This window comes from Schistosoma mansoni, chromosome 5 (assembly GCF_000237925.1).
Source record: "Schistosoma mansoni strain Puerto Rico chromosome 5, complete genome".
In the NCBI taxonomy this organism is placed as follows: Eukaryota; Metazoa; Platyhelminthes; class Trematoda; order Strigeidida; family Schistosomatidae; genus Schistosoma; species Schistosoma mansoni.
The window spans coordinates 2,811,765-2,824,076 of NC_031499.1; the positions used below are offsets into that span (position 1 = coordinate 2,811,765).

A 12,312-nucleotide genomic window follows, 5' to 3' on the forward strand; every position below is an offset into this window, starting at 1 on the left:
GATATTAAATTTGATTCAGTTAATTTATATAAAAATTTTGATTGAAAATTCGACTGTACAAAAAAATTAGTGTGTCCATGTATCACTTTGATTCATTTTTAGAATCTAAAATAAATCCTTATCATCAGTCTTTGGTTTTCATCACGCGCAATTTCAATATAGAAGTTGGTATTACTTTTAAACATAAAGCTTCAAATAACTTTTTTAAAGAAAAAAAGATAAACTCACGTGAAACACTATCCGTTGGCTTGTGTGAACCTGAAAATGAAACAGAAGTGGATAAATATGTTTTCTATTATATATACACATGTAATCTTGTGACATTTCAACCACACTACACATTGTCATAGTCAAAGGTGCCAAGACTGAGCTTCAGGACTAGAATGTTAACAAAAATTTATTCACTGAATTACAACTACTATCATGTCATATGAGGTCTTAGAGTTTATCGACTTTCATCTATTAAGTTACAATGTAGCCACTAATTTGAAAAGATTTATTCAGTACATGTTTATATGCATTTATGTATACATGTGTGTATATTCGCACTATCTAATTAATCAGGATTAGCTTTTGTCCAATAGTATTAACGAATATTTAAATAACGTTTATTCTTTAAGCTTTATCAACTGCGGGTGCGTAGAACTCTTAGAGTTTGGAAGATTATTTCAAGAACTGGATGGTGTGAGAAACTATGCTAAGCTCTTTCAAATAGAATTAACCCTAGAGGTACATAGATGAATATATAGTGTATTCCTGAAGTGGATCACCTAGCAGTTGTTTCTGTGTCAATCATCAATATGTAAAAGATTTTACATTTAACTAACAAGATGTTCGCCCATTCAGTGATTAAATAAACTTAAAATTATGTATTTGTTTATATCTTATAGCTCTGTGGGTAGTTGAATAAAACAAAACTTTATAGGTTTTCTAACTTTTTCTCTCAGTTCTAGTAGCGAGACAGATATCACTGTTAGGAAAGAATGGTGATTATGAAATACCATGAACTAATTTAGAATGAAATGCTCGCCATTTGATTTCGACTCGCTGGTCTAAGGCCAACTCACTATTTTTGAGACTGAGAATATTGAATTCACTCTCTAGCTACGTCGTTAATGAACATTTCTAAGTAATCTTAAACTATCTAATGGTTCTGAGATTTCAAGAATTGTCTAGATAAAACCAATTCATAGTCATAAGCATCCTTTACTTACAATAATGACTGATTCCAACAGAAAACTAATACAATACATGTCATTATAGACTGACCACAGTTGATGTGTCTGTGAGAACCAGCAAAAGATCAACAACTGTTTCTTTCCATTATAGAACTTCTCAGAAGTGTGTGAACACAACTGCACTAAAGACCAAACTCAAGACCATCAGGTATCCTTAGGAATTCCTATACTAGGTCGAAATATCTGTCCAATGTATCTGGGTATTCAGTGATGACCGCACTGAAATAGGTCTATGACAAATACTATATATATAATAAACTAATCTTCACAAAACCATTTTATAAAAAAATATACCTATCAGTGTGATTTACCTGTTTGAATAAACCGATAAACTGCTTGAAATCCTCTATGAGCAATAGTTGAATCACTATGAAATCGTAACCACATATACTGACCAGTTGATATGAGACCAGCGCCTAAATCAGGTACTTGTTTTGAACAAAATCTTCCCAATAATGTAGTAAATCCAAAAGCACCATCTCTTATTTCTAAAAAATCTGTTGTACAATGTGATTCTGGTTCTAATTCAAATGTTCCACGAAAATGTAACACAATACGATGTTGATCTGTAGGTGCTGTGTGAAAAAAAACAAAGTTTGGGGGGAAGTCAGGAGATTTTTATACATTTGAGTTATAATAAAACATACTTATGTGAATTACATAATACGTCAAATACGTCAAAATACCAATAATTTCACTATAAATTAGTAAGAATTGAAAAGCTTATCTACTTTGCATGTAGATCGCTTGATATTGACTTCCTAACTGCTTTCTAGTTCTCAAGAGTCTTATACAATTGGACACTAAATGTAATACAAATGGTGTGAAGTAGGAAAAGATCTACTCTCAAGTTAAATTCATGTTTGACGATCACGGATATTTATAAGATAATGTACGATCTAAAGACGTAAGAAGCTTCTGAAGAAATCTCCAGAATGAATAGCAGAATCGGTAATTCTTCAGTCAGATTAGTTAAGACATTTTTGATTGTCTTCTACGATTCATTTAGAAGTCCCTGCAAAACATTAATTTGGCAGAATATTTTTAGCATTCCTCTAGCTCCTGGAGACATGTTCTAGGAATTATCAACGGTTCCTGATGAAAATTACTGACAACACTAATGGTTATTTTGTCTAGTTTTATTACTTTTCATCAATGTACAGATATAAACTCTAAAAAGGATAATATTCAAAGCTTTAATATTTGCCTAACATCTGTTAATTTGAAATTTAGACACATTTATGATTACATAACTCGAATAAACAAACATTTTGACTCTCAACTGTCATCTCATAATTTGATGGAGAAAATTTGTACTTTAGGAGGATGAATCTACTGGAACTGTGTTCTTTTGAGCTGGATGGTTTACTTATCTCCTGTTGTTTATCTAGCTTTGGTGAGATTATTCAAAAACGTACAGATCTGAATCTTCAGATTTTTAACAGGATCTGTACTCACTAACCAGTACACGTTTTAATCCTCAAGTAACTCTTAAGCTTTCTAAAGGTCATTTGTTATTACCCATAGTTATTGTATTGCGTCTCCTTACCGCTGAAAATATGACAGTAGATTTTTTAAATGCTTATGTTTGTACATGATCAGATGAGTGTGGTATTTCTTCTAACAAGTGAGGGGTACTGTGGTGTGTTCTACTGATGTCGATAGATATAAATAGTATGCATGATCAAGCGAAAGTGAAATGCCTGGCAGAATAAGGTTACTAAAATCGAAGTGAAAAGAACGAGAATACCAAGTGATTGGTGTGGAAACGAAGGAACAATGAAGTCTGAGACAACTGATTGACATTCTAAAATTGAAATATTTACTGTATGGTTCTCAGATTTTATCAAAATATTTTATAATGTTTCACTACATTCAGTTGTCCCCACTTGCGTTCTCGTTGACTTTAGTACTACTGTTCGACTTATTTCGTGTCAGCATTCCTCACTTATTCTTGGTATCATTGATCTAACGATTTAATTAGACAAAAAACTCAGTTATGAAAATATCTAACATTATAAGCAAAGATGAATAGTTGCTAGCAGTGGAAACCAAGACGCGCATTCCGTCCTCTTTGGGGTTCATCAGCTGGATGTACCTGCATCTCAGAATAAATGTTCACTTTGGGACCCGAACCTAGAAACGTTTGCTTCAAACGCCATCACGTTAACCACTCAGCTACTGAGTCCTGATAGACACTTGCTTGTGCAATCGGGTGAAGTTTAAATACACTTAATATTGTTTGTTTGAATCTTCCCATTGATGATTAAGGACTGATCAGCTGTAGTTCTAAAGCATCAATCGGAAGATTCAAACAAACAATGCTAAGTATCTACCATGATTACTAAATTAATAACTAATATACATTTTATGAAGTTCAAATATGTATCTACTTAATCCAGTTCAAATGACAAATGAAATATTATCCAGTAGTAATATATATGTTACATATTTGGATGAAAACATTCACACTTCATAAATCAAGGTTTCGTGATATCAGACAGTTATGATCTATGAGGTACTCAGAATCATATTGACAACTTCATAATCGAGGACATGACCTAAGAATGATTCGAGCCTCAACTAACCTAATATAAAATAATGATGTTGCTTTCTGAGTGGTTAAGCTGAGTTTTCGTAAACTGTAGAGCTTGGTAATGAGATTTCGAATCTACCTAAGTGCGTCATTCCACTCAAAATCCCAAAAGCGTCTTACTGATGAGTTCAAACTAACTATAATATCAAATCATCGTATACATTCTTACACTCTCTACTCTACATAAATAGGTGGGGAAGAGCAAGAAAATGTAGATTAATTACTTAAGTGAGCAATAGGACATAATGTTCTATACTGGAAGAAAACGTTCGATCTTTACATCACAATTCTCAATAATTATCTATTTGATATAAGCTTTTGTTTCCTAATAGCACTCATTTATACTAGTGTACTGCAAAATTTGCTTTACTGAAGAATTCAAGCGAAAACAATTATTTTCTGAAAACCACTCCTTAAGAAAATGTAATTCATTATAGACAGTGAAGAAGCTTTATAGCTGACATGAATGATCTTGATGGAGTTTCATTTCCTGAGCGAGATTTTTTAATCTTTGAGCTGTTAGCCAAATATAGATGAGTTCCAATATTTCATTTCTACCCGAAATTTTTGAAGATGACGTTGTCCAGAGGAACAGTAAACACTTCGTAAGTAAACGAATCCCTTCAGACAATGAAACTCCATCGAAATCACTGCATCATAATCTACATTTAATTGTTATTACTAATAAGTAGTTTGATCGAAATAATCAAACAAATATGGGGGAAGTTTTCATCGTCAAATTAACTTTGAAACTGTCACTATTTCAGTAGTATTGAGATTTTCTCATACATAAGAAGTAGGTTTTGACATCACCATGTTATGCTTTCATACAACAGTAATATATCATTAAGTATATTTATATTCAATTATTAATAATAATGACAATCGAATTCTAGACACAAAATAATTAATATTGCATAGAATTCCTATATTATAACTCTTTGAATTGTGTATAGTTGACAGAAACTATGTCTTAATAAGTTTTCTAACAGTGACCAGCCTCCATTTATCTTCACCGTTAAAAATTTTTCAAATCATCCCCTTCTTCGCACAGGAATTTCATTAAGATAACCTTGATTCTTCCCTCTTCGAATGTGTCTTATTTTGTTCTATTAAAAACCCATTTGTAGATCAACAATTGATTAGTGAAAATCAAATAAACACAGGAAACTTTATGGCTGTATTTCCACATTTCTTAGAAAGACAGCTGATCAAATAGGTTTCTACAGAGCATTATTTACTTTCAATGATGAATTTAGAATGATTAATAAATTAAGACCTGATAATCATAATCTTCATAAGCAAACTCAATACTATTCATTATGTCATTCAGTAGGGAAAATCACTTCCAATTTTTTTTATAAAAATAATCCAGACAATAAATTTGCTTTACGTCGTTTAAAATTGCCAAGGTCATGTACTAGATTTTCACTGTTCAACTTATGTCTTTTGACGAGCTATTTCAATCAATTTTTAACTCATGTAGTATAATAGGGCTTAAAATTGAAGTATTGCCCCCAAATGTCCTGGTACGGCCGAGAGTGGAGAGAGTCCGCTCTCCCTCTCCAAATGCTCTCACATGGCCACACGTATACGGCCACTCAGGAAATTCCTAATCGCTACGCGGAGGTGTTGTTTACGAAATCGAGAGGACGAAAAGCGAATGTCCGGAGCTCTAACCGGGTTGGTGGACAAGGAAAGTTCACCTAGGGTAGTTGAAAAACCCTCATTCCAAACCATTAGTGCACATGGGGTCCAGTATCCTGAAGGAACGAATGGCGTATGAATCAATAATCGGTTGCCGACTACGATGGGACTGCATCTCCTTACAATGCTCCACAGCCTTGTAGTTCAGATCTTTAGGTCAAAGGCTCGGGGTTTGGTCCCCTAATCTAATTTGATTTGTGTGGCGCATATCTATTTGGTGCTTCCTTGTACCAATATTTATGTGTTTCAATAAATAAATACAATTGAAGTGCAACTTTCATCAAAGATTTTATTTATTGCTTATATGTAATCGTCTGTTATAAACATGTCCAAAAATAATGAATAAATAAACACGAAAAACGTGACGGATAACATCAGTCATCAAACAAAAATTTAAAAACAGTCACTATTCAAATATAAATTTATCTTCATTAATTACACACGCAAAGATTCCTGCTTCATTGTAACTAACCATAGACATTTACATATGTGGTTAGAGAGACAGACATGTTCATATATACAAATAAATATACATATCAGAAAGGGTTTTGTGGAGATCTTAGTATTTTCATAGTCCCACAATTGGACGAAATGGCTGTCCAGTGCTTTCACGTATTCCTTGGTGGTCTAGCTTCAATTGACTAATGCTTTCAATTATGGAAATTCGTATATACTTCAAAGTTGGCACATATTATCTAGCTAAATTCGTTTTAGGCACACTAAATTTCATAAAAACGGTTCCGAATTCTAGTTCAAAAATTAGAAGAAGAATAAGTTCTCTACACTACTATAAATATTACTCTTTAAAAAGAAAAAAAATTTTTTCGATCCAATTAAATGATTTCGTCATTTATCCTCTCACACATTTCAGTTTTTGTTTTCAATGTCACTTCCCTCTTTTTTTTCAAAAAATATAAAACTTTATTTATAAAAATAAAAATTAATTTAAATTCATTGAACCGATTCCCTTTTTCTTTTTTCGCTAACAAATTGCTTATTGCAAAAAAAAAAACAATATTAATAATCATAATAAATAAACAATTTATAATCGATTGATTGATTATTATTATCATAGAAACCAAAACAAGATATAGATATGGTGATAATCGCCAAGGCAACACTGTATGTGTGTCTATATGTGTATGTATGTGTATATGTGTGTTTATATGTAAGTTAAACAGATAAGTGCTCATCATAAATAAATAGAACATATAGAATGTAACATACAAAATGAAGTTTAAGTGAAACTATGTATATATATACGGAAAAATGAAACTTTTTTTTGTTTTGCTTTTCTTTTTTTTGCTTTTTTTGAAAAAAAATTTATTGGTGTTATTGTCTTTGTTATGGTTTTATTTAGAAGAAAAGAAAAAAAATTTTTTTTCCATTTTTTCTTTTATAAATAAATTATAATTAAATCTTTTTTTTTAAAATTTTATTTATATACTCACCATCAATTCAATGAATTGTCTAAGTTATTTTGATAAAAACAAAAAAAATTATTATTTTTATTTTGGAAACAATAAACTTTTTCGAGAAAAAAATTGTGGGGGATTGAAGTTCATAATATGGTTTATATACAAGAGGTCAACTATTGCTTGAATGATTCTGTGATAATGTGATGTGGTCTACTTATAATCACATAAGTAGTTTATGGTGATGTTCAGGCATAGAATGTATTTTTGGCAGAAGATCGATGACGAAAGAACAGGAATGAAGCACAATCGGTAGGAAAATGCATAAACAATGAAATCAGAGAAGATGGACTGATATTTGCAGAAGGAACATTTAAGATTGAGACGATTGATTGTTATTTTGAAAATTAATTGTTTACTTTATGGTTATCAGAATTTAATGAGATAGTCTGTAACTAGTGCTTAAATACAGTCGATTTTCCCCTAGTTGTGCTCTTGTTCACAACTATAAAATTTCAGATTATGAAGCTGTGTGATATAAGATGAAATTTCTTCAATAAAAAGTAATTGCTTCAAGATCCTATGTAGGCTTTGTTGTTAAGTGATAAATAATATGGAACTCAGGTTAAGCAGGGTTTGTTTTGTTGAGTATTATGAATCGGCTAAAGTTTGAATACAGTGTAAATGTTTTTTAAACCATTAGTCACATTACGACTTGATAGGTAGTCGTTTCATCGATCACTACTAGATGATTGATTAATTAGATTGATACTAACTGAGCAATCATTAATAAAAACGATAGCAAATCATCAAAATTATTTTGTATGTACTTAGAACTTTACATTATCCGTGGTCACAACTCAAGATACAATCCTAAATCTTTAGCTGTCACATTTAACGTATTATCTTCACGATAAAAATAATAACAAGAATGATAATTTTATTGAAAAGAAGAATCGGTTCTTACTTAAAAATCACCTCTTTTTTATTGTAACATGATAAAGTCAATGTTTGGCTTGCTTAATAAATCTGACAAGTTCGACTTCATAACAAGTAAGGTTAACAAATGCTTCAGTTTTCATAAACGTGAATTTTTAAAGTTTGAATCATGAACATACTCTAGATAAATCATAAATGAAAACCTGGAAACATTGGACAATGATTATATTTTATTATGGGACTCCTTAACAGTACGCATCCATGATCCCTAACGCATAAACTCAGACCCAGGACTTTCTGTCTCACGTGTGAACTCTAAACTTCTAGACCACTTTAATCGATTCGTGATCTTGTGCAATCTTTCATCTATTGTCTGATGTGCATAACTGTCTACACTGATGAGTAGTCTCATACTAGGATGAAATAGCCGTTTAGTGTTTCCATGTTTTTTATGATGGTCTACTTTTAATTGACTCATGAATTCAACTGTTGAAATTCATTTTTGTAAAAAGAAAAAGTAATTAATCTGTATATAAACTTACCAGCAATCACTTTAATACATTCAATATTTAATGGATATGGTGATGGATAATTAGGTGTTTGAAAACTATATTCAATTGTTCTTTTAGGTAAATTAGACATACCAAAAAAACCATTTAACATTGATGAATCTTTTATATATTTAATTTCAGTTGATTGAATAAATTCCATACATTTAACATCTTGATATGGTAATGTATAATCAGGTATTGTAATTTCTTCAGGTTCATTATAATTTGTAATTTGTTCCTGTCGTCCATGAGGTTGTCCTTGATGTTGTCCTTGATGTTGTTGTTTTGAATTACTTCGACGTTCAATTTTATGAATTATTTGAATATTTGATATATTATGATAAGAATGATAATCAATAATGTATTGATTTTTTATATTACTATTATTATATAAATTATAAGATATGTTTTTATTGAAAGACATATTTGATTGATTAATAAAATTTGATTGAATTTTATTTAAATTTAATAATAAAATCAATAAATCCATATAAATTATCGATTTCAAATAAATGATTATTATTGATTTCCAATTTTTATAATAATAATAATGATACCATCTCCAATCAAATAATTCTATGAACATAATTTTAATAAATAGAATAGATTTAAATAATAATCATATGATTGTTGAAGAAAGAAAATAACTGAACTACTGATACTACTAACAATATTATTAGTAGTATTATTAGTAGTAATGGATGGTAAACACTTGTTATATAAATGAATAATGAAAATTTGTTTAATTTTTTGATAATTCAATGTGTTAATGATGATGATGATGATGATGATAAAAATAATCAATAAAATGTAAATATAATCAATAATTGATTGAATCAATAAATTACTAATTGAATAAATGAAATTTTGATTAGATTTAATTATAATTTGAATGAAACAATAATATAAATTATAATGATAGAATAATATAAGAATTTGTAACTTCATTTGTTTATATTACAGTTTATTGATGATGGATAATCTAAAATATATAATAGATAGATATATATATATATATACATGAACAATGAGAAGAAAGTTGATTATTTGTTGAAATGATATGTTAGATAAATTAACAATGTTGGATGTCGTTTCAATGGTCTAGAGGTTAAGTATTCGTGCGAGAGATCGATAGGTTCTGGATTTGAATCTTGAGAGCAGAATCAAAGGTGAGCACTGCTAAGGAGTCACATACTAGAACGAAATGTCCGTCCAATTCTTTCAGGTTTTCCATGATGGTCTAGTTTTAATTAACTCATGAATTCAACTATTAAATTACATATATTTTTATAAAATCATTATCGTTTCCTACAAACACATTAAAATATAATGATGAAGAACAGAAATGTAGTCATGTTGATGAGTTAGTTATTTTTATTTTTATCGGAACGGGTTTTTTCTGGAGATTTTAGTAGTTTTTTTATGGTTGAAATCATGAGTCAATTGAAGCACTGGACGGCCGTTTCGTCCTAGCGTGGGACTCCTCAGCAGTGCGCATCCACGATCCCGACTTGCGTGATTCGAACACAGGACCTGTCAGTCTCACGCGCGAGCGCTTAATCCCTAGACCACTGAGACGGCATCCAACGGTGTTAATGTCTAACTTCAATCGATCAACAAAATTGAGCAATAGTCCACCATTGTCTTCAGTGAGTTGATATTTCACAACAGACCTGGTTGAACTCCACTGGTCACTGCTTTTTTACCATTAATCGATTGGTTATTATGTAAGAAGTCATTTTAATTATAATATTATATTCATTGAGTATTATGTAGTTAAGTGATTCTCTTCTCCCATAATCATAACGTTAATATTTAATTATTGGTTTTACTAGGCATGAAATACAATCAATTCTACAAGCATAACAGATTAACGATTTTTGTGTAAACACAAAGTATAGTTAGTAGTTAAACTGATGATATGAACGGAGACTGATCCATTGCAGTTCTAAATAACAATGGGAAGACACAAGCAAATAATAGCAAGTGAATTTAAACTTCACCACAATGCACAAGCAGGTGACTATCAGGACTCAGTAATAAAAAGATAATGCAATGAAGTTTAAAGTGAACGGTATTGAGTTCAAATTCAGGAGAGAACATCAACTCTGTGGGATGCAGATACATTCAGTTAACGAGTCTCAAATAGGATAAAACGTGCCTCCTAGATTACAATGCTAGCCACTATCCATCTTTGTTAATAATAAATTTGTTTGCGATACAGTAACAAATCTTGATTGATTGACGTTGATGGAAATTCATGAACAAATAACGAATTTAGAATTTATTCACATTATTAGTATCACATAGGTAGTTTAGCATTTTACATTCAGATTACTTATTTCCTAAAGCATTGAAGAAATATCCATAAACTGACAGATTCTACAAAATTGACATGATAATGGGCATTTAGGAAATAAGTAAAGTTTAAGTATACTATGAAAATTACCCTTGAATGTTGTAACAGTAACAGTAACTGTTGTAACTGTTGGAATTATTCAACAAATTTTTCGCTAAACTATTAATTAGTTAAAAGCTTCTTGAATACTTCCTTACTTAGCAGTGTATGTTCAATGATGGTTTGTTGTAGGACTACACTACAAACATCTTTTTTTTGATAAATATCATGAAAATTCGCTTGGTATTGTGTTGTTTGAATCTTCCCATTGATGTTTTAGGACTGCAACTGAACAGTCTTCGATTGGCATATGTGCATACTGTGTGTATCGCCTCGATATAGCCTTAATTCACAAGCATGGTAAGCAAAGATGGATAGTGGCTAGCAATGGGATCCAGTTTGACGCGCGTTCCGTCCCATTTGGGACTCGTTAGCTGAATGTACCTGCATCTCAGAGTTGATGTTCATTCTGGGACTCGAACTCAGTACCTTTTGCTTCAAATGCCATCACGTTATCGACTCGTCCATGAAAATATTATTGGTTACATACCTAACCACATAAACTAAAGCAAGATTATATCACCAATTTTGCTAGGACTATAAAAATGCAGAGCTCAATTGGATGCCTGGTTCTAACTAAGTTTGTAACTCTGAAGGATTACACACAAAATCTAACATGGAATTATCAGACATTTTTCGGGAAGCATAATACCTTTAGTCCACTGTCATAGGATAAATCAACTACCTACTGCTTTATTGGTTTTTGAAGGATCTCTAGTTGATATTGATCTGAAAACTATCTGCCAATCGTCAACTGGAATCTCACAAGCGAATTATGCAATAAAAATCATGATCTCGTACCACTATATCTTTGAGTAAATTTCATCTACATATGGAAGCTGATCCAACTTCAATGTATTAGAAACATACTACCATAACTTGATGACGGTGAATAGTGTACTTGAAAGCTTAAATAACGACTTTCTAGTTAATTCCCAGACCCTAGAAGTTATTCAGCTTTATATAAAGAAAAATATATTGAATATATAATGTTCAGGAGACATTTTATAGTAAATAGTAGATTGTGTAAAAAAACACGAGTGTATTTATCAAACTTTATGGACTTAAGATTCAATAAGTTCACAGAGAACAAACTTAAAAGTCAGTAATGGATATGGTCATAATCCAATCAATATGAAAATACCATAATCAATTGTTGTCTAAGTTACTCCTAAAACTTTTCACAAAAGTTTCCCCAAGAATTATTAAGAGTATAATCTTTTATTTCCATTATGTCTAAACTTAAAAAACAAACAAACAATAAATATACCTTATCAATATAAGTTTCTTTGGTAAAAAATAAAGAATCAGAAGGGGTTTTTGTGGAAATTTTAGTATTTTCATGGTTAAAAGCGTGAGTCAATTGAAGTTAGACTATCAGGAAAAACCTGGAAGCACTGGACGGCCG

The 12,312-nt window shown here is 30.9% G+C and overlaps 1 protein-coding gene across 1 annotated transcript in view; it reads right to left on the minus strand.

Annotated features, from left to right (window-relative positions):
- Nucleotides 1-12,312, minus strand: part of Smp_153440 (neuropilin (nrp) and tolloid (tll)-like) — a gene marked incomplete at both ends in the record, with an annotated part of 54,443 nt that overhangs the window by 35,713 nt on the left and 6,418 nt on the right. The window contains 2 exons of the mRNA XM_018797626.1: nucleotides 1,550-1,813; nucleotides 8,438-8,739. Of these exons, the coding sequence (XP_018652649.1) occupies nucleotides 1,550-1,813; nucleotides 8,438-8,739 (566 nt within the window). The remainder of the gene's footprint in view (nucleotides 1-1,549; nucleotides 1,814-8,437; nucleotides 8,740-12,312) is intronic.